The following is a 23,886-nucleotide window of genomic DNA, read 5'->3' on the forward strand; positions in this document are numbered from 1 at the left end:
ATTGAAACTCTTGCAAAGTCTGTGGGACTCCTCTTAAAGACTGGTTCTGTAGCCTAAGGACCCAGGGGAGGATCAGGTATGGTTGAGGTCAGACAAATATTGTAGAAATCACCAAGCTACAAAGTACATGTGACGTCTCCCCTAAGGATGGGTTTTACTGACTAAGAAATGATAGTCAAGATAGGAGTCTAGTGAGGAAGAATCTGGAATAAACATAATGGTCTGGGGGATTCAGGTGAGGCTCTACCGACAGCACAGATTTCCAGGCTGTTAGCTACACCCACTCCCAGCCTTCTGGGTGGAAAACAAGTTGAAGAGGCAAGTCTGGGTGTTCAACACTCCTGGTTCCTCTAGTGTTTATCTGTGAGCACAATGGCCTTCTGCCCTCTACAAAAACTGAAGGAAGAAACTGAAGAAGACACAAGAAGATTCGAAGTGCTCTCGTGTTCACAAGCCAACAGAATTGACACTGTGAAAAATGATGGTTTTCCTGGAATGTGATGTACGGATTTGGTGTAACCTCCATCACCTCCCTGGAATGGAACTGTCACAATCACAGGTAACCTCCACTGTTCAAGCTCATAGAACTCAGCTGGTTGGTACCATGTTGGGGCTACCTCTGTCTTCTTCCCCACCCTTTTCAAAGGGCGAGTTCCTACTGAGGAGCCTGCCCCCTGCACTCCAAAAGTTTCAACTTTAGCTTGCAAAACCTGGGTTAGTCAGTGTTCTGCCCTATAAAAACTACCCAAGACAATCAACTTACAGAAGGGGCAGCCTTATTTGGAGACACATTTTCTGTGGCTTCATTGCATTGTGCCCATGGCAAGACCATAAACCATATCAGGACTGTGTAGCAGTGAAACCACTCAACTCTTGGTTAGGAAGCAAAAGGGAAAGAGGAAAGGGCTGGGATCCCACAACCTCTTTCCAGAGCACAGCTCAGTGGCCAGAAGGCCTCCCATAGTAGCCTGTAAAAGGGATGGTTACCTCCCACTAGCAGCTGTCTGGGGATCCCTTGTCTAGATCCAAGGGGACCCTAGTCTAGGCCCAAGCTGTAGCTCTCACTAGAAACACAGACTAGTCAAAATATCACAGGATCAGTGAAACGAAGTCATGAAATGGTCCTGACACAGCAATGCAATAAAAACAAGTGTGTCACAACAACAAAAAGAAAACAGATGAACTGAAGATGGATTTGCTCTGCTCTTCTACACTCGGGTTCCTAACTGAAAACGTTCTGAAGACCCGAGTACTGGCGGGGCTCCTGTGAGAAAATGGAGGTCTGACGTGAGGGCTGAGCAGAGCCAGGCTGGGTGCTGGATGTCACGGGGTGTGACTTGGGGCTGTTTCCTTCCTTCATCGACACTGCCTCCCAACGCGCTAGAGGGAATCAATGGCCAATGCTGATACCCCCCCCCCCATGCCCCAGAATTGATGCCTCTGTCTTCACCCCTTCTCTCATTCTGGTCAGGACATGGTTTCTGTCCCTCTCCATCTTTCTGGGTGGAGTTAGGGTTGAGCTTGGTGCGGGGGTCCAAGGAGTCAGGTTCCAGGGAGTCCAACCGGGTTTTCACTATGAGCAGAGAATGAACTCCCAGGGAGCAGGTGTTCAGTGACAGAGACGCCAAAATTCTGGGGAAGTCATGGGCAGGAAGCGAATGAAGATGAGAGGCCTAGGAGAAGAACACCAGACTGTCCCTCTGTTGTAACCCCCCTCCTACTTAGTGAAAAACGAGGAAGTTACAGGAGCTGCAAGAAAGAGAAACGGAGGATGGTATATCTGGGAAGACGTAAACGAGACGTGTCCTTTATGCCCACCCCCACAAACACTCAAGCTCCCATTCACTCAGTGTTTAGAGGTTGAAAAAAATGGGGTGTTCCCCAAAACAGACCATCAGACTTTCAGACACAAAGGACTAAATGACCTCTGACATGAGTGTGATTTCTGCCTGTTCCCTCCCACATCAACCCTCCAGGATTTAGTTCTCCATTCTGACAGACTTCCCAACCCTGGGCATCGCCGCACAGGGAAGCCAAGAGTCACAGTCTCCAGACTTCACACAGGTAACCGGGCTGGGGTTGCCGGGTGGATCAGTGTGACAGGGAATGTGTTAGGGATACGAGGAGGGGGGACTCTGGGTCTTGGTTGGAAGGAAATGTGCAGACATAGAAAGAGCTTGTTGTGGACTTGGGACTCCCTCCGATCACTGGACTCTAGTTCGAATTGTGCCTTCCTCAATTCCTAGTCAAACTAAGACTCAAAGTAAGCCCCATCTTTGGCCCCACTCCCATCTGATTTCATCCTAGCTCTGGCCTCTGTCCTAACTTCAGCTCTTTGCTTAACAGACTTTGGAGATATCCTAGATTCAAACTATAGTTCTAACCTGAAGTATGTATACATGTTCATGTGTGTATAGGTGCATGTATATATGTATGTACATGTATGTGGATGCTGAAGTCCAATGATGGCTATAATTCCTCAGGAACTATATACATTGTTATTACGTGTGTGTGTACTGTATGCATGTGTGTGCACTATGTGTGTAGGTGCAGGTGCATGCATGTGTGGAGGCCAGAGACTGACCTCAAGGCTTTTCCTCTATCACTCTGAACTTTATTTTTTAAGACATGTTCTCTCACTGAACCTGAAGCTTGCCATTTGGGCTAGTCCATGTACCAGTGAGCTCTCAGGACCTGTGTCTGCTCCCCTCTCACAAACACTGGGGTTACAAGAGTGCCACTCCAGCCAGCATTCCAGCCTTTATGTGGGCGCTAGGGGTCCAGGCTCAGGCCCCCTTTATCAAGCACTTTATCAGCTGAGCCCTTTCCCCAGTTCCACATCATTTTCCCTTCTTCCCTTCCTCCCTCTCTTCCTCCCCCCTCCCTCCTTCCCTCCCTTCATCCCTTCCTTCTTTCTTCCCCTCTTTCTGTGGTTGCTGTGTGTTTGCTTTTTGAGACAGGGTCTCTGAGCGATCTGGGACTTATCAATTAGGCAGCGAACTCAAGGGATTCAGCTGGTCTGCCTTCCCGGCACTGGGATCACAAACAGGACACCATGTTTAGCCATTTCTTCCTTTTTTCCCTAAACTTTGTTATTTGAATTATATGCACATGTATGTCTCTGTATGTGGGTATAACCATATGTACACATGGGTCTCTGAATGTGGGTGTATGCATGTGAACCTCTCAGGGTTCAGGAGAGATGAATCTCCCTGGAGTTGGAGTCACGGGCAGTTGTGAGCTGCCCAGTGTGGGAGCTGGGAGCCAGACTCAGGTCAGCTGAAAGAACATTGCATGCTCTTCACCGCTGAGCCTTCTCTCCAGCCCTTTGACCTGGCTTTTCACATGGGTTTTTCACTCAGCTCCACTGCACTTCCAGCTTTACTGCAGGCTTAGGCTCGGTCCCTCCTATGTCCTGACCGAGCAGTGATGCCGGTGTCAACAGGAGACACAAGGACAAATGCATCTTTATTTCAGACCCAGGAGTAGCACTTTTTTTTTGAGATCTTAACATTTAATTTTTTATTAACAAATCTTCAAATAACACTATGGCTTTGCTACAATTTTCATGTGGAGTGACAAGTTCTAGGTTATCTACAGTTTATATCTTTGAATCATAAACCATTACGATAATTTGCTCTTTATTCTTTCTATACACAAAAGAATTTAGAATTATTGATAGGTGGCCACGAAAATGCTAAGAAAAGTCCTGAAGACAATGTATTCCAAATGGTCAAATTTATTCTTGAGATATTAATAGATATTATTGGAAAAATGAAAAGCAGGCTTTGGGGCCAGTAAGATGGCTTTGGGTAAAGAAGTTTGCTGCCAAGCCTGCTGACTTGTTCAGCCCCTGGAACCCACACTGTGGAGGGAGAGAACCAATTATCCTCTGGTTTCCACATATGTACCATGCCACACATGTACACACACACACACACACACAAGCAATAAATGCAAATGCATGATAAACAATAGCAAACCCACTTCCTGATTTCCTGTGATTTTTAAATAATGGGCTAGATAAAAATCAGCTTTTTTTGGGCTTTAGCATCTTAAATCCTTCAGAATAGAACTGTGATATGAGGCCTTTTCAGAGAGAAATCTTCTGTAGGCAAAGGACATTGTCAATAGGACAAAATGGCAGCCTACTGAATAGGAAAAGATCTTCACCAGCTCTACATCCAACAGAGGGCTGATTTCTAAAATATATAAAGAATTCAAAACACTAGACATCAGCAAACCAAAAAAAATCCAATTTTAAAAATGGGGTATAAATCTAAGCCGAGAATTCTCAACAGAAGAATCTCAAATGGCCAAGAAACACTTAAGAAACTGCTCAACATCGTTAGCCATCAGAGAAATGCACGTCAAAATGACTCTGAGATTGCACCTTGCACCTGTCAGAATGACTAAGATCGAAAATACAAGAGACAGTTCATGCTGGAGAGGATGTGGAGCAAGGGGGCCACTCCTCCACTGTTGGTGGGAGTGCAAACTTGTACAGCCACTTTGGAAGTCAGTATGGCAGTTTCTCAGAAAACTGGGAATCAACTTACCACAAGCCCAGCTATACCAGCTCTTGGGTATATACCCAAATGATGGTCAATCATACCACAAGGACACGTGTTCAACTATGTTCATAGTAGTTTTATTTGTAACAGCCAGAACCTGGAAACAGCCTAGATGTCCTTCAACTGAGGAATGGATAAAGAAATATGGTATATTTACACAATGGAGTATTACTCAGCTGTTAAAAACAGGGACACCAGGAAATTTGCAGGCAAATGGATGGAACTAGAAAAAAATCATCCTGAGTGAGGTAACCCAGACTGAGGAAGACAACATGGAATGTACTCAGCCATAAGTTGATATTAGCTGTAAAATAAAGGATAACTATGCAATAATCCACAGCCTCAGAGAGACTAGGTAACAAGGAGGGTTCAAGGGGGGATGCCCAGATCTCCCTGGGAAGGGGAAATATAAGAGAGTTCACGAGTGGACTGCGGGTGGGTGGGGATGGGACCATGAGAGACCAGGTTCTGGCTGGGGGAGGGGAGCTGACAGAAGAGGAGAGTACTGAAGGAGACTACTGGAAACGGGGCGGGGGGGGGATTTTGAGGTCAGGCAAAAACCTGGTGCAAGAAAATCTCCCAGGAATCTACAAGGAAGACCCCAGCTAAGACTCCTAGCAATAGCGGACATGCAGCAGGCCTGCGATTGGACTGGTGCCTAGCCCTGTTTTCATCACATGGAAACACATGCAGAGACCCAGAGCCAGACATTAGGCCGAGCTCGGAGAATCCTGAAGAAGATGGGAGGAAAGGATTGTGGGAGCCAAAGGGGTCAAGGATGTAATAAGAAAACTCAAAGAATCAACTAACCTGGGCCATAGGAGCTCACAGGGACTGAACAGACAACTGGGGAGCCTGTGTGGGGCTGACCTAGATGTGACAGTTGTGTGGCTTGGTCCTCTTGTGGGACTCCTAGCAGCTGGAACAGGGGCTGTCTCTGACCCTTTTACTGGCTTTTGGGACCCTACTCCTCACACTGGATCACCCTGCCCAGCTTTAATCCCTGGGGAGGTGTTTAGTGTCATTGCAACTTGATATGCCATGTTTTATTGATGACTTGTAGGAGACCCGTCCTTTCCTAAACAGAAATGGAGGAGAAATAGATTGGGGGTGGGAACAGAGAGAGGATGCGGGGGATTGAGAGGAGAGGAGGGAGGGGAAACTGTGGCCAGGATATTAAATAAATAAATAAATTTATTAAAGAGAGAGAGAAAAGGACAGACACAGCATATCAGGTTTCTCAAAGGAAATGAGAAGAAAATCCTTCCACACTTGACATTTAGAAGTAGTGTTTGAGTGTTTGAGGGTATTTGTGTGTTCAGACTGTGGTCAGGCAAGGCATCCTTTGAAAGGCCCTATAGAAACAGGATGTTGCTGGGCAGTGATGGCACACACCTTTAGTCCCACCTCTAAGGAGGCAGAGGCAGGCGGGTCTCTGAGTTCAAGGCCAGCACGGTTTACAGAGTGAGTTCCAAGACAGACAGGGTTAAACAGAGAAACCCTGTCTTGGGGATGGGACCAGACCCCAAACCCAACAACAACAACAAAACCCAAACCCCAAACAAACAGTATGTTATCGTTTTTCAAATGCTCTCTCCTGCTGACAAAGCAGCTTAGAGCTGTATGACCTTAGCTCCAGGTCTATCCCCACGGGTCTATCCCCACCTCAAAGCTGATGCATTCTGACATCATGTCTAGCCTCAGCTGTAGACTCAAGCCTACCTCCGTCCTCAGGGTCATGGTAACTGAGGCTCCTTCTCAACTGGACTGCTCCCCTGCAGCCCCAGCCTTGCCCGCAGCTCCACCCTGCTGTCTGTCTCGTTCTTAGACCTAGTGGTACCCCAAACTGAACCCTGGTCTCTCCATTTCAGTTCTGAGAGCCTCGCAAGCATACACAAGCGTACGTTTGTCCAAATAAGACAATGACGTATGAAAACTTCCAGAACTTGGGGAGTGAGGCGAAAAACCAGGAGACTGGAAAAGGTGAGTGGGAAGGAGGGCGGGAGTCCCCCGAGTGCACCCTGACTATGTCTATCAAAGTTTCCGTTGTTTCTCACCATGCACCAGGGCGCCCACTCCCACTCCCAGAGCCCCTTACATTGCACGTAGAAGGTTCTCGGAGACGCAGGGACAGGAAGAGTGACCTGGAGGGACAGGACTTGCTGTGCTCTGTGGGAGGGGATAGGAGGTGTGCATGGTGGGTCGTTGGGTTTGGAGAAGTTCACCCCTTGCTCACACAGTCGTGCAGAGGCTAAGGGTCCAGTAATGGCCTGACTGTTGCAGCTGTCCCCAGCGCCTCTGTGTCCTTGTATTACGTCTCCAGCTCTGATGTGAAACCTCACGGAGCCCTGCAGTCCCTGTCTGTGTGCTTAATGTTTGTGCATTCCTGCACTTTGCACACCCGAGGCTGACAGTAGGAGAGGCTTCTGGGGGTGAGGACTCGTTGAGAGGAGCACCCCCACCTCAACCCTTCTTTTTTTTTGTTTTTCAAGACAGGGTTTCTCTGTGGTTTTGGAGCCTGTCCTGGAGCTAGCTCTTGTAGACCAGGCTGGTCTCGAACTCACAGAGATCCGCCTGCCTCTGCCTCCCGAGTGCTGGGATTAAAGGCCTGCGCCACCACCGCCCGGCCACACCCCAACCCTTCTTAACCCGTCCCTCCTACAGCACTACCAGGGCCAAACAATCACCCCTAGATAAGGCCCCTGGGGCCCACACCTCCTGTATCTGCACACTCTGGAGCCATGGTTCTCAACCCTCCCAGTGCCCCGACCCTTTAAAACAATTCCTCACATTGTGGCGACCCCAACCATAAGATTATTTTTGTTACTTCATAGCTGTAATTTTGCTACTGTTAAGAATTGTAATGTAAATATCTGATCTGCAGGATATCTGATATGTGACCCCTGTGAAAAGGCCATTTGACCCCCACAAGAGTCACCACCCACCAACTGAGAACTGCTGCCTGGGCCCCTTACCCTGACACCCTCTTACCTTTCAGCGGCTCCCCCCCAGTCCTTCCTGTGGAATGTCTTCTCATGGACCCACCTCCTCCTCTTCTCCCTGGGCCTCGGCTTCCTGCTGCTGGTGGTTGTCTCCGTGATTGGATCCCAAAGTGGGTGCCCTTGGCATCACAGGGAAGAGAGGAATCGCAGGGGTGTTGGTGGGCAGGGTGGACGGAGGCAGCGATGGGAGCAAAGACTAAAGGACAGCAGTGAGGGCCATGGCAATGACAAGGTTAACAGCAGAGACGCATAATGGACAGGGACCTGTGTGGGGAAGTAGATGAGAGCAGTGGTGGGAACACTGGTGGGGACACGAGGACCCACGAAGGGGACGGCTGCTGGCCGTGTGACTTCTTCTTGTGCATCACCTCACTCCTAAGCCTCAGTTTGCTCCAGTGCAATCCTGGGTAACAACGGTGTCTGCCCCAGTGTGACCCAGAATGCTACCCTGCGTGCAGTGTCCATCTTACTGCTGCCACAGAGGGGACTGAGCAATCTTGGTTCTGATCATTCTATCGTCCCCATCAGATTCCCAGTTAAGGAGGGACCTAGGCACCCTGAGAGCCAGTTCAGAAAACCTCACCTCCTACATGAAGGCTGAACTGCAGGCCCTGAACTCCAAGGGTGAGTTGGGCTCTGACCGGGTTCTGGGCAGGAGTGGGCTGGGCAGGGAGGACAGAGTCCTGATCCAGTCCCTTGTTCCGCAGGTAACAGCTTGCAAGAAAGGATCAATTCTCTGAAAGTGGACGTGGACGATCACAGGCAGGAACTGCTGGCAGGTGAGAGGCCCTGGTCTCTAAGAGTTGGCAGAGGGTGTGGGCAAATGGGTCCCTGGGACTGAACCGTCGTCTTCCAGGCCGAGACTTGAGCCAGAAGGTGACTTCTCTGGAGAGCACAGTGGAGAAAAAGGAACAGGCCCTGAAAACAGGTTAGACCTTGGTTTCCTGTACCCTGGGAGGAGGTGTGTGTGTGTGCAGTGTGTGATGTTCCTAGCTGAGCCCTGTGCAGGCCACCTGAGCACCAGGGACTCGCCAAGCAGCTGTGGCAGTAGAGCGCTGTTCTCATGTCCATCTGTGTGTCCCAGATCTTTCTGAAATGACGGAGCGTGTCCAACAGCTGGGGAAGGACTTGAAGGCCCTGTCGTGCCAGCTGGCCAGCCTCAGGAACAATGGTGAGGAGGGCGATGGGTGTACTTCTCTGTGGTTTATGGTAGATGTTACCCTGTGTCGCACCTCAGCCCTGTACTCTCTCTGATGCCTCGTAGGCTCTGAAAGGACCTGCTGCCCCCTTCACTGGATAGAACACGAAGGCAGCTGCTACTGGTTCTCTCAAACTGGGAAGTCATGGCCCGAGGCTGACAAGTACTGCCAGCTAGAGAACGCTCGCCTGGTGGTGGTCAACTCCATGGAGGAGCAGGTGTGGCCTCGACGGGCTCTCCTGGAGGTTGTCTGTTAGAGGGAGAAGTCATTCCTCCCCCTTTTTTTTCTCCTCAGAGATTTATCAATGACCGCAAGGGCCCCGTGCCCACCTGGATGGGCCTCACAGACCAAAACGGACCCTGGAGATGGGTGGATGGGACTGACTTTGACAATGGCTTCAAGTACGTGTGTTGTCTACGGCTTTCCCCCTCTCCCTGGGACTGACTGTGTTGTCTATGGCTTTCCCCCTCTCCCTGGGACTGACTGTGTTGTCTATGGCTTTCCTCCTCTCCCTGGGACTGACTGTGTTGTCTGCGGCTTTCCTCCTCTCCCTGGGACTGATTGTGTTGTCTGCGGCTTTCCCCCTCTCCCTGGGACTGACTGTGTTGTCTATGGCTTTCCTCCTCTCCCTGGGACTGACGTGTATTGTCTGCGGCTTTCCCCCTCTCCCTGGGACTGACTGTGTTGTCTATGGCTTTCCCCCTCTCCCTGGGACTGACGTGTGTTGTCTATGGCTTTCCTCCTCTCCCTGGGACTGACGTGTATTGTCTGCGGCTTTCCCCCTCTCCCTGGGACTGACTGTGTTGTCTATGGCTTTCCTCCTCTCCCTGGGACTGACGTGTGTTGTCTGTGGCTTTCCCCCTCTCCCTGGGACTGACTGTGTTGTCTGTGGCTTTCCTCCTCTCCCTGGGACTGACTGTGTTGTCTGTGGCTTTCCCCCTCTCCCTGGGACTGTCCTGTCATTTTAGCACATGACTCTGGGGGTTTGGGGGGGCCCTGGTAAGAGGGCTGAGAGCTTGACCTCCTGGAGTTGAGAGCCGTTTGTTTTCAGGAATTGGAAGCCACTACAGCCAGATAATTGGCATGGCCACGGGCTGGGAGGAGGTGAGGACTGTGCCCACTTCTCTTACGATGATGGTCGCTGGAATGATGACGTCTGCCAGAGGATTTACCACTGGATTTGTGAATCAAAGCTGAGCAAAGGCAGCTAAGAGTCCCCTCCCCCAACCTATATCTTCAGTGCCATAAGCCTCGGATTTCTGGTACTGGTAATCCCTCTGTCTCGGTATCTCCACCATCTTGGGGCACTTTTTTCCCAGGATTTTAAGAGGTAGATAAAGGCTGGTATCTGAAGAATGTAGTGTTGTGTTTGGAATGGTGTGATTGTTGGAATCCTTACACTGTGCTATGTATAGTGTACAGCCTATTATTGTCAAGGTTTTTTTTTTTTAGTTAAAAAAAAAGATATATACATTCTATGGGTTGCCTGGTCATTGGAGACTGGGAGATGGTGAGTTGGCTAGTGTTAGCAAGCCATGGTGGCAACATAGAGTTGGATGACTTTTGGTCAGATGATCTGGTTAGAAGCCCCATTTTGTAATTTATAGGTACACAAAGCCTAGTCAATTTATTCTGTCATCCAAGTTTCCGTTACATAGGACTGCTACCATTGGCTGCCTATCTACCCACTGGGAACTGAACTGACCCAGCCTTGAGTACTTCGAAAGCATTGAATGACCTTACTAGTCTGTTATATTCATCCCTATAGAAGGAAGCTGCATTCACAGACGGGTGACAACCCAGAATCATTGAACTACAGGGTCCTCAGAAGAGAAGCTCTGATGCTAACAACTGAGGACTGTGGCAGGGACCAGCCAGTCAGGGCTCACAGAGGCTCTCAGAATGAGCAGCAGACACAGACAAAGCATTTGTCCGTACATAAGACCTTGACTGATGACAGGAAGGAATGCTTCTCTAGTGTGATGGAAGCGTTAGAGTGAACACAGGCACTCACCTTGGAGGAACTGAGGCAGCGGATAATCTGCTTAGTGGTTTTCTCCATCAGTTTGGACTTAACAGTTAAGTCAAGATGAAAAACGTTGAGTGATTTAGAAATGGGCTGGAGAGATGGCTTGGAAGTTAAGAGCACTGGCTGCTCTTGTAGAGGACCCAACTGCATCCACACAGTGGTTCACAACCATCTGTAACTCCAGCTCCAGGGGACCTGATGTCTCTTTCTGATCTCCATGGGCACCAGGCATACATGTGTTTCGTATATATGTATATATATATGTATATATATGAAATATTCATATGCATAATGTTTTTAAAATCTAAAAATATACCCAGCAAAACAAATGTGATGCTTTTAATGCCTTTGTTGTAAATTTTAGGTAAATTCCTTGGTAGCAGACATTGTAGAGTTCCAAACAAACACACAGATCATGTGAAATAAAAAAAAAAAAAAAAAAAACTAAAGTAAAACAGAAGCCAGGTATGGTAGTGTGTGCTTGTAATCCAACATTTGTGAGGTTGAGGCCAGAGCACTGCAAGATCACTGAGGTCTGAGCTGTATAACAAGACCCTGTTTAAAAATGGAATAAAGGGAAAATAAATACATAACAAAAGAAGTAGGAAGGGAAAATCCCCCAAAGAAAAAAGATAATAAATTAAAAAAGGAAGGTAAAAAGGAAGTCAGACCCAAAGTTTATACACCAAATGTTATTGCTTGACGGCTGCTGCGGTGGTGAGGAAGAACCACAGAGCTCAGCCAACCCACGAGGAAGCTTGTTAGGACAGGGCGGGGGTAAGAGGGGCCTTGTGTCCATCAGCAGAGAGCAAGACCAGGGCAGGGAGCAATGAAATAGAGACGGTCTGAGTTTGCCCTCTGATGCTGTGACAGAACACTCAGAACAACTTGTGGCAGAAAGGGTTTGGCTTTCTTTCCTCTTATTCAGCACAGAGCTTTGAGTCTTTGCCACTGTAATAGGGCAAGAAAAAGAAATAGAAGGGACACAAATAGGAGAGAAGATGATCTCGGATTTTTCTTGACCGCAGATGGTATGATCATACACACAAACACATTGAGACTCTGTCATGTAGGTTGAGAATGTACTTCAGTGGTAGAGGCTTATCTAGCCTACTGCCCAAGGGCCCAAGCCCCGAGTTCCATTTTCAGTACCAAGAAACAAGTAACTCAAAAACCACTCCACTATAAGACTGATAAACATTGTAATCAGAGTCATGGGATGCAAAATCAGCTTGTGAAGAGCAGTTATATCTAATATAACCCAAGAGGTGAATGACATGTATAATGAAAGCTTTAAAATACTACATTTAAAAATTGAAGAAGGGCCTGGAGAGATGGCTCAGCAGTTAAGAGCACTGCCTGATCTTCCAAAGGTCCTGAGTTCAATTCCCAGCAACCACATGGTGGCTAACAACCATCTATAATGAGGTCTGGTGCCCTCTTCTGGCCTGCAGGCATATATACAGACAGAATATTGTATACATAATAAATATAAAAAAAATAAAAATTTAAAAAAAAATAAAAATTGAAGAAGATACTAGAACATAGAAAGATGTTCGTTGCTCATGGAAAGTAGTATTAATATGAAAAAGAGTGCGTTGCTGAAATCAAGCCACCTAGTCAGTGTAACCCCTCTCAAAATTCCAGTGACATGGGGCTGGCAAGATGGCTCAGTGAATATAGGTGCTTGCTGCCAATGCTGATGACCCAAGTTCAATCCCGAGGATATACATGGTGGGAGAGGAGAACCAACCTCCTCGAATTTTCTTCTGACTACCCACACATGTGCTCCTCCTAATAAATAAATGTAATAAATCCCACACATTCTTCACAGAAATAGATCAAACTATCATAAAATTCATATAGAAACGGTAAAGACTCTGAATAGTCAAAGCAATTTGTACAGAAAGTGTAATAATGTGGGTATCATAAACCCTGACCTCAGATTATACTATGCTCTGGGCATGGTGGTGCAGGCCTTTGATCTCAGCACTCACGAGACAGAGGCAGGTGGATCTCTGTAGGTTCAAGGCCAGCCTAGTCTATACCATGAGTTATAAGCCAGTCGGGGCTATACAGTGAGAGACCTTGTATCAAAAATACAACAAATAAACAAAACATCAAATTATGTTACAGAGTCATAGTAATAAAACAGTATGGTACTGGCAGAAAAAAAGATACATACAGAGGACACAAAGCAAGCTGCTTAAACCAGGATAGAGGCACATGTTGATATTCCCAACACTTGGGAGGCAGAGGCAGAAGGATCCCTATGAGTTCAAGGCCAACCTGATCTACAAAGTGAATTCCAGGCCAGGCAGGGCTTCAAAAACCAAAGAAAAAGAGAAAAAAAGAAAGAAAAAGAAGGGAAGGATGGAAGGAAGGAAGGAAGGAAGGAAGGAAGGAAGGAAGGAAGGAAGGAAGGAAAGGAGATCCTTTCATGTTGATATATTGATTATGGGAACTCTATTAAGAGCACAGAACAATTCTGAAGATGTATTACTGAGTTCTGCCATATCCAGTTACACAAAACAAACGCTGCTGGTTGCAATGGCACAGACTGACCTCAACACAACAATACTTTAAGACTGACTGACAGGTCATGCAGTCAAATAAAAAACTAAACAAATACATCAGAGTTGTATGATATTATATATCAAATGGACTAACAGATGTTTATAAGATATTCTACCCAAAGGCTGCAGATCACCTCTTCTTCACAGCCAGTGAAATACCCTCCAAAACCAGACCGTGCTTTGGGGACACAAAGCAAGTCTTAGCAAGCACAAAAATATTAATATAATTTCATTTCTTATATAGGATCAAAATGGATTGAAGCTAGAAACCATTATTTAAAGAAAATACAGAAAATATACAAACTCATGGAGATTGAGAAACACACTGTTGAGTGATGAATGGGCCCCTGAAGAAACCAGCAGTAAAATTTAAAAATTCTTAGAAATGAATGATGTCAAAAGCATACTAGAACCTATAGGAGTCAGTGAAAGCAATTCTAAGAAGTTTGTAGTTACAAATGCCTATGTTAAAAACTCAGATCACAATAAATAACTTAATGACACACCTTGAAATCCTAGAAAACCAAAATCAAGCCAAACTCAAAATCAATAGGTAGAAAAAAAAAGATCAGAGAAGAAACAAATGACATGAAAAAATAAACAAAGAATTAATGTAACAGCGTTGATCCTTTGAAAAGGTGAAGAAAATGGACAAGTTGTGGATTTGTGATGGTTTCCATCTGCTGCAAAGAGAAGCTTCTTTGACAAGAAGTGGTCACTACATTTACCTGTGGGTGTGGGGTAAGTTTAAGATGCAGCTAGGCATCGTGTTCGTCTCATAAAGTGGCAGTAGTGGGCTCTCTTCTGAGACCCATAGCCTCATGAATCCTGACTAGTTGTTAGATTTCTAGTACCAGGCATGATTTCCCCCCTATTTAGAGGACCTTAAGTCCAATCAGACAGCTGGTGGTTACTCGTGTGTGTGTGTGTGTGTGTATAAATCTAAAATTTAAAAAGAAGATTTAAATGTGTTGGAGAATTGGTTCAGTGTTAAGAGTACTTGTTGTTTTTCCAGAGATTCAGGTTCAGTTCCCAGCACCTATATGATGACTAATAACTATCTGTTACTCCAGTCCCAGAGGATCCAACACCTTCTCATATCCTCTGTGGGCACCAGGTACCCACATGCTACAAACACAAACACACAGACAAAACATGTATTGATGTGGATTTTCCTCTGTATGCTATGAATGTTTTATTATCATTGATTAATAAAGAAGCTGCTTCAGCCTATAGCAGGGCAGAATATAGCCAGGCTGGAAGATATATATAGAGAGAGTAGATGGATTCAGAGAGATACCCGGAACCTTAGTGATAGGTCATAGCCTTGTGGTGATACACAGATTAATAGAAATGAGTTAATTTAAGATATAACAGCTAGCTAGAAAGATGCCTGAGCTATTGGCTGCAGAGTGTTGTAATTAATATAGTTTGTGTGATTATTTGTGTCTGGGCAGCCGGGATACAAATGAGCAGTCTCTGCCTACAAAATGGTATTCAATGTGGGCCGACTACATCCGCATAAAACATGAGAGAGCTTGGCAAGAAATTCTAGACACAAAAGAACAGAGTTTACCACAGCTTCTTGATAGCCACATTTTTTCTGATAGGCTCTGTTTGCTGGTGGTGAGCAGGGGCATGTGGCTCCTTTAAGAGAGGTTTTCTGGTGTAGGAGTTCCTTCTGTTTGTGTGTTGCTTTCATTGATCAATGAATAAAGAAACTGCCTTAGCCTAGCTGATAGGGCAGAACGTAGGTAGGTGGAGAGGACAACTGAATTCTGGGAGGAAAAAAGCAGAGTTAGGGAGAAGCCATGGATCCTCTGCCTCAGACGAATGTTGGTTAGAATCTTGCTGGTAAGCCACAGCCACATGGTGAAACACAGATTAATGGAGATGGGTTAAACTATTATGTAAGAATGAGCCAATAAGAAGCTAGAGCTAATAGCCAAGCAGTGTTTTAATTAATAAGTTTCTGTGTGGTTATTTCAGGTGTAAGCTAGCCTGGTGGCTGGGACAAAACAAGGGGCCCTCTCCATATGACAGTTTGCCTCCACAAGGACGTGTGCTCAGCTATGTTCACAGCAGCTTTGTTTGTTGTAGCCAGACCTGGAAACAACCTACATGCCCCTCAACCAAAGAATGGATAAGGAAAATGTGGTACATTTACACAATGGAGTACTGCACAGCAGAAAAAAAATGACATCATGAAATTTGCAGACAAATGGATGGAGCTAGAAAACATCATTTTGAGTGAGGTAACCCAGACCCAGAAAGACAATTATCTTATGTACTCATTCATAAGTGGTTTTCAACATAAAACAAAGAAAACCAGCCTACAAATCACAATCCCAGAGAACCTAGACAACAATGAGAATTCTAAGAGAGATATACATGGATCTAACCTAGATGGAAAGTAGAAAAAGACAAGATCTCCTGAGAAAGTTGGGAGCATGGGGACCTTGGGAGAGGGCTGAAGAGGAGGAGAGAGGCCGGGATGGGGGCAGAGAAAAATGTAAAGCTCAATAAAAATCACATATATATATATAGTGAATAAGTGCCTATACCCTGAAAAAAAAAAAAAGAAGACTTAGCTGGTCCTTCAGGGTTCTTGCTTCATGAAAGAAACTACCAGACTTTCTGCAGGACACAGAAGAAAGCAATGGATGAACTTTGCCATTGCAAGGTAAAACAGATCTTCAAATTTCCTGCTTCATAAAAAGTCTGCCAGATATTATGAGCCTACAGGCTGAAGATGGATGCCCCAATGTTATAGAAGAACTACAGTTAAAGTTAAAAAAAAAAAAAACCTTTTTATTTATTTTAGTCAATTATAGTTAAAGTTAAAAAACTTTTCTTTTTATTTAGACAGAAAAAGGGGGATGATGTGGGATTCCCCTCTGTATGCTATCAATATGTTTTATTATCATTGGTAAAGAAGCTGCTTTGGCCTATAGAATATAGCCAGGCTGGAAGATGTACATAGAGAGAGTAGGCGGAGTCAGAGAGACGCCATGCAGCTGCTGAAGGAGACACACACCCTGGAACCTTACTTGTATGCTACAGACTTGTGGTGATACACAGATTAATAGAAATGGGTTAATTTAAGATATAAAAGCTAGCTAGAAAGATGCCTAAGCTATTGGTCGAATAGTGTTGTAATTAATATAGTTTCTCTGTGATTATTTGAGTCTGGGAGGATATACACAAGGAGTTTCTGCCTACAATACATCATATGAACTATTAAGATAAATAATTATAAATTAATACAGATTTAAGTGGGCTACTCATTCAAAGGATCTGAGCTTGGTTTCCAGCAACCACATTAGGTTACTCATCTGTCTATAACCATAGCTTTGAGGAATCCAATGGTCTATTCTGACTCTGTAGGCACTAGCACACACATACACACACACACAGACACATACACACACAGACACACACACACATACACACACAGACACACACAGACACACACACAGATACATACACACAGACACACACACAGACACACACACACACACGGAAATGGGGAGAGAAGAAGGGATTAAGGATGTATGAAAAGATCTTATGGAAACCTACTACTTGTAAGCTAGTTAAATAGTGTAATAGCAAACAAAAAGATGAGTGATGGTACCTATGAGTACAGTGCTAGTCTCAGAAGACATGAATAATCAAAACCAAACAAAATCACAGAGCCAGTCATGGGATGCCTCCTTATGAGTTGTTGGTCAGGAAGTCTGCAGGGTATTGCTATTGGTCTTGGTTGCCCACTGTAGCTAAGTAGTAAGATGGTATTTCTGAAGACAACATACTTTGGTTGCAGGACATAGAGAAATGAAGCTAAAACTGATTTGGGACTTCTCCCCTGTCAGTTAGCTTTTATAGTCCTGGAACGTGGTCTTCTGTGTCAATGCATTAAAGTGTACTTCCAACTTTCTCTTCTACGAGGTTCAGTGTGGTCGGTTTATGTTGAGGTCTTTGATCCATCTGGACTTGAGTTTTGTGCATGGTGATAGATATGGATCTCTTTTCACTCTTCTACATGTTGGTACCCAGTTATGCCAGCACCATTTGTTGAATATGCTTTTTTTTCCATTTGATAGTTTTTGCTTCTTTGTCAAAAATTAGGTGTTTGTAGGTGGATAGAGTGATATCTGGGTCTTTGATTTGGTTCCATTGGTCCTCCTGTCGGTTTTTACGCCTATGCTAGGCTGCTTTCAGTACTGTAGCTCTGTAGTAGCGTTTGAAGTTGGGGATAGTATGAAATGTTTAAAGAATAAGTTTAAAAGAAAAATCATGAAAGTAGGAAAGAGTGTGGGGAAAAAGAATGTGTCTAGGAAGACAGGGGACACTGAGGTGTGGAGGTGAGTTTTGCTTCATTTGTTTTGTTTTTCTTTGTTTTTTTGTCAACTTGATACAAGCTAGAACCATCCAAGAAGAGGGTATCTCAACTGATAAAGATGTCTCCATTAGACTGGCCTGCAGCCAAGTCTGCAGAGACTTTTTGTTTGATTAATCATTGACGTGGGAGGGCCCATTTTTTACTGTGGTTGATGCCACCCCTGGGCAAGTTGTCCTGGGTTGTATAAAAAAGAAGAATGAGCTGGGCATAATAGTACATGCCTTTAAAGCCAGCACTCTGGAGGCAGAGACGGGAGGATCTCTGTGAGTTCTAGCCCAGCCTGATCAACACAGTGAGTTCTAGAGCTAAATGGATTGTCACTGTCCCAAAAACACAAGAAGGAGGAGGAGAAGGAACAGAAGAAGATTAAACAAGCAGGCTGAGCAAATCATGGGTAGCAAGCTAGTAAGCAGCACTCCTCCATGGTTTTGCTTCAGTTCCTGCCCCCAGGTTCCTGCCTTGAGTTCTTGCCCTGATTTCCCTCAATGGTGGACCATAGTTAGAGCAGGTAAGCTAAATATACCCTTAGTTCCCCAACTTGCTTTTGGTTATGGTCTTTATCACAGCAGCAGGAAGAAAACTAAATACCGTGGTTGTATCTGTGCACAACAGGGAGACAAAACAAGTGTGTTTGCCTTGTGCACAACAGTGATACAAAACAAGTGTGTTTGCATTGTGCACAACAGCGAGACAAAGCAAGTGTGCTTGCGTTTGTCACAGCAGAGGAATGTGGACAAAGGTAGTTAAGGTCAAGGTCACTTCTTTTATTTTTATCTATTTACTTTTTAAAGATTTGTTTTGGGGGCTGGAGAAATGGCTCAGTGGTTAAGAGCATTGCCTGCTCTTCCAAAGGTCCTGAGTTCAATTCCCAGCAACCACATGGTGGCTCACAACCATCTGTAATGAGGTCTGGTACCCTCTTCTGGCCTGCAGGCATACACACAAAACAGAATATTGTATACATAATAAGTAAATAAATAAATAAATATAAAAAAAGATTTGTTTTGTTTTTATGTGTACGGGTGTTTTGCCTGCATGTATGTCTGTGCACTACATTCCTTCAGCACCCACAGAGGCCAGAAGAGGATTCCGATTCTCTGGAATTGGAATTAGAGATGGCTGTGAGCTGCCATGCAGGTGCTGGGAACTGAACCTGTATCATTTGGAAGAGCAGCAAGTGCTCTTAACCACTGAGTCATCTCTCTAGCCCCAGCTTTCTTTTTATTATAAATTATGGAATGCCTTCTTTCAAATAATTTCTCTAGTATAACTTTGTTGTGTTTTTTTCACTTAATTCATTTCAGATTAGTTTCTAATTTCTCTTGAAACTCTTCTTGGCCTGTAGATTCTTTAAGGATGTATAATTTAATTTATTCTTAATTTCAAGATTAATTCCATTATTATTTAAAGACATATTGTGTCAGTCAGTGTAGACAGAGACTGCTTGCTCATTTTCTGGCCACCCAGACTCGAAATAAACACACAGAAACTATATTAATTGTGGTACTGTTTGACCAATAGCTTAATTGTATTTCTAGCTAGCTCTTACATTTTAAATTAACCTGTTCCTATTATTTTATATTTTACCATGAGGCTCATGGTTTACTGGCAGGGTTCCATCTGGCATGTCTCTTTTGGCGACTATGTGGCATCTCATTGACTGGTCTACTTTCCTCCTCTATCTGCTTGGATTTACCACTGTACTCTATTCTGCCCTTATGTAGTCCAAATCAGCTTTATTCATTAACCAATAAAAGCAACACATATACATAAGGACTTCTCACACCATTTACCCTTTTCTGTTTAAACAAAAAGGAAGGCTTTAACTTTAACATAGTAAATTTTCAAGTAACAAGAGTTATCAAGGAAGAATTATAGTTATAATATTTATATCTATTTTATCTTTTTATTATAACTAAGGAAAACTATAATTATAATCATCTACCCTCAACTCCATCAAAGACCCCAGAAAGATATGATATTATCTAAGTTAACAGGAAGTGCATTGTAAGCAACTTTCAAATGAAATGTCTCTCTGTACTTGGTTCATTCACATTCAAAAAATTCAAAGAAAACACAATAATATATATGGTCCTGACTCTCTTTGTATATTCAATCTTTACGTGACTTATTTTTCTTACCCTATTACTTTTTCTTACTCTATTACTATAAGTTTAATATTTATTTTATTATCTTTATTCCTTTAATCTATTCTATACCCCTTTTCCTCTCTCTCTCAAGCCTATGTACATTTATCTTTAAAGGTATTTTCCATCTGAATTTGTCTTTATTTCATGTGCTTTTCTTTTTTTAAATGCTATACACATGTGGCTAGGACCAACTCTGTGCAGTCCAACGTGGTGGAGGCATGTTCATTGCCTCTGAGAGCCATGCACATTGTCCCAGCTCCAGGGTCACAGCTGGTCTATGTTACTGTTAAGCAATTTGTAACACGCTGCTCACAGACCCCATTTAAGTGCTCGGCCTCCTGAAAGAGCCAGAGCTGTTTGCACAACTAACACAAACCAGGAAGCCCTTCCCTAAAGAAGTCATGCAGCCTTTACTGCCAGTGCTGAGTCAGGAAGACTTCTCTTATAGGAGCTGCAACGGTCCTGCTGCACATATACAGAAGGACTTTGCACACCAAGTCAGGATTATCTAGAGAAACAAAACTAACAAAATAATATCTACATATTAGAAGAGGCAAACAGAGCCCATCTGAAAAAAAAAATGCATCTACCAAGAAGCTGCACTAAACTCTGTTCTTTTGTGTCTAGAATTCCTTACCAAGCTCTCTCAGGTTTTGTATGAATGTAGTTAGCCCATGTTGTGGTGCCATTTTGTAGGCAGAGATTGATTGATTGTTTCCTGTCTACATGGACTTGAAATAATCACACAGAAACTATATTAATTGCAATACTGTTTGGCCAATAACTTAAGCGTATTTCTAGCTAGCTCTCACATCTCAAATTAACCCATTTCTTTTATTTTATATTTTACCATGAGGCTCATGGTTTACGGGCAAGATTCCATCTGGTGTCTGTCTCCTTTGACAGCAACATGGAATCTCATCGATTCTGCCTACTCCCCTCTTCTGTCTGCTTGGAATTCCTGCCTTACTCTATTCTGCCCTGCTGTAGACCAAAATAGCTTTATTCATTAACCAATTAAAGAAGCACATATACAGAAGGACTTTGCACACCAAGTCAGGATTATCTAGAGAAACAAAACTAACAAAATAATATCTACATATTAGAAGAGGATTTATTAGAGGGCCGTACAGGCTGTGGTCTAGCTAGTTTAACAATGTCTGTCTCTTGACAGAAAGACCAAGAATCCAGTGGTTGTTCACACAAGTCTGGTGGTCTCAGCAGTCTCAATTCAGTGCTGGGTCCCAGAGGATTCCTAGAGAGCTACTGTCTTCTAATGTGGTTGGGATCCCCAAGAAGTGGGTTCTAATACCAGTGGAGGAATGGCTCGGCAACAGCACGGAGGAACTTCCCGTGGGAGTGAGGGCAAGCAGGCAAAACGCAAAAGCTTACTTCTTTCACGTCTTTTAATGTGGGTTGCGACCAGAAGGTGTGTCCAGGTTTAAGGTGGGTCTTCCCAACTTAAATAACAAAATCATTATAGACGTGCCAGGTGTGGTCATGTTGACAACCAAGAGCAGCCATCACACATACTGCAAGCAGCTCTAGTCTGTTTCAGCTTCTTAAGGTTTGGGTTTGGTCTGTGCCAGCACACAGATTTGGTGAAGCTACATCTGGATTTGAGAATAGTGTGCATTCTGCTGCCATTGGGAGGACTCTTGCACAATACCAGTCAGCTCGAGCTTGTCAAGGGCATTTTTCAGTTCCTTGTGTGTTTGTTGACATATTGTCTACATATTCTATTACTCTTGAAGACATGTTGAAATTTTCACTGTAAGGTTGGATTTGTCTCCTTTCTGTTTAGATTCTGACAGCTTTTTCATCATGTATATAGAAGGCCTGCTATTCAGTGTATACACAGTAGCCACATTAAGGATTGTTCTGTCTTATTAAATTAAACACTTTAAATTTAGTAATTAGTTTTTAGCATGTATGTGACATGTGTGAGCATGCATGTGAGCGCACATGTGTGTGCGTGTGTGGAGGTCAGAGGACAACTTTCAGGAGTCTGGTCTCTCTTTCCATGGTGGCTTCTGTGGCTAGAGTTCAGGTTGCCAGCTTGCTCAACCAGTTCTGTACCTGCCAAGCCATCTCTTTGACCCTAAATTGGTTATTTTTATTGTTATGTATTATTCATCTTTTGCGTCATAATTTAATTTGCTTTGAATTATCCTTTGGTATTATTATAGTCATGTTGGCTCATTTTTTTCCGGTGTTTGTTGAGTCAACTTTCTGATGTGTTTACCTTACTTATATTTGAAGTCTTGTAGACAGCAAAAACTTATTTTTAAAAATCTCTGAATTTTAATTTTTGCTGAATGGAGAGCAGCAGCACACTGCGAGTCCGAGTCTAGGCAGGCTTTCTAGTGGGGACAATTAGTCTTTCTAGTGGGGACAATTAGTCTTTCTAGAAGGGACAATTAGTCTTTCTAGAGGGGACAATTAGTCTTTCTAGAAGGGACAATTAGTCTTTCTAGAGGGGACAATTAGTCTTTCTAGAGGGGACAATTAGTCTTTCTAGAGGGGACAATTAGTCTTTCTAGAGGGGACAATTAGTCTTTCTAGAGGGGACAATTAGTCTCTGGACTGAAGAGGTGGTAGATATTTACTTCAGTGTGATCTAGGGTAGTTCTTGGTATGGAGGGTTATTGTGATATTTCAGTTCTCATGGGTAATACACTCTGAGATTCACCCAGAGTGTGAATGGGCGTGGGGAGAGCCCACTGTCTTTAATGTGATGTGACTATTTCATGGAAAAATTCCATTCTACTGGGCATTTTTACTTGTGGATTATTACAAAGATGATTTCCTCCTAAGCTGTACTGTTTAAACAATAATAGTGTTAGCTAAATAGGATTTTGGTGATTGAGGGTCTTTAATAAATATAATAAGAGATTATGATAGAGGCTAACTTAGTGAGAAAACTAATATATGTAAAAGCAAGATATGGTGTTGCCTCCACCCCTGATAAAGCAGGGGCTGCCGAGGATCGAAAGTAAGAACAAGGAAAGATCACAATGGCTAGTTTCCCTTCAGGAGCTGTAGGGCCAGTGCCTTGGGTTAATGATTAAGAAAAGATAAGTTAGCTCAAGGTTTTTATCTTAATGTTGAGAGATGTGTTTATGGGCTTCAGTGTACAGCATAGCTGAAGCAAAGCTTTAAATTAGATTAGGTTAAGATGATTTTGTTAATGGCTTTCAGATAAAAAGTCTTGGAAAACAATTTAAAGGCATACTTTTAATAGCTGAGCCAGGAACTCGAAGTCAGGAAGCAGGAGCAAAGACAATCTGATTATTGCTGGCTGACAGGCTTTTCTTGCTAGGATGAGTTGGTGACCAAAGGTAATGATTAATTCCTTGTACCTATTTCTGTCCTCAGCTTCCTGATATAAAAACTTGATGAATGGGGTCTGCACCCTGAGGATTTAAAGGAGCTGACTGGTTGGTTTTCATTTATAAGAGTTTATATTTGTGATTCTTTTACGATTTCTCAGAAGATTACCTTTTGAGATAAATAATAAAATGATTGGTCCTTTCTTTGTAACTGCAAAATGCAGCCTGCCAGCAAAAGAACTGGTTGAGAAAAACACCTTACTTGCTTATACTCTGTTAATCTATAGCATGTTGCTTGGGTACCATGTATGTGGGTTCTTGGGAAAACTTGTTTTTCACCTGTAATACATACATAAAATGCTCAATCATGTAAGAGAAATGGAAAACATGCTGTTTTTTACTTGTGTTCTTTGTGATCATCCACTTAAAAATAGAATGTAACCATGTTGTAATTTTTATACTGCTTGGAAGATTTTTCTGGGGTATGTAAGTTGTAAGGGAAAAACAAAGTTAGTAGGAAGACAGAAAGAGAGAGACGGAAGGGATACACCTGGACAGAAGTAAGAAAAGAGATAGAGAGGATAAAAGAGAGATCCTAAAGGGGTGTGTGTGTGTGTGTGTG

General features: G+C 43.8%; 1 protein-coding gene across 1 annotated transcript; it reads left to right on the forward strand.

Annotated features, from left to right (window-relative positions):
* The first annotated feature begins 1,825 nt into the window (after positions 1-1,825).
* Positions 1,826-10,086, forward strand: LOC130877624 (C-type lectin domain family 10 member A-like). Its single transcript, XM_057775073.1, has 10 exons — positions 1,826-2,064; positions 6,446-6,557; positions 7,573-7,686; positions 8,105-8,200; positions 8,284-8,355; positions 8,433-8,504; positions 8,661-8,747; positions 8,841-8,992; positions 9,070-9,176; positions 9,827-10,086. Exons 2-10 carry the CDS (start codon positions 6,497-6,499, stop codon positions 9,984-9,986), a joined length of 921 nt encoding a protein of 306 aa, XP_057631056.1. The 5' UTR covers positions 1,826-2,064; positions 6,446-6,496; the 3' UTR covers positions 9,987-10,086.
* The last annotated feature ends 13,800 nt before the right edge of the window (positions 10,087-23,886 follow it).

This window comes from Chionomys nivalis, chromosome 7 (genome assembly GCF_950005125.1).
Source record: "Chionomys nivalis chromosome 7, mChiNiv1.1, whole genome shotgun sequence".
Classification (NCBI taxonomy): Eukaryota; Metazoa; Chordata; class Mammalia; order Rodentia; family Cricetidae; genus Chionomys; species Chionomys nivalis.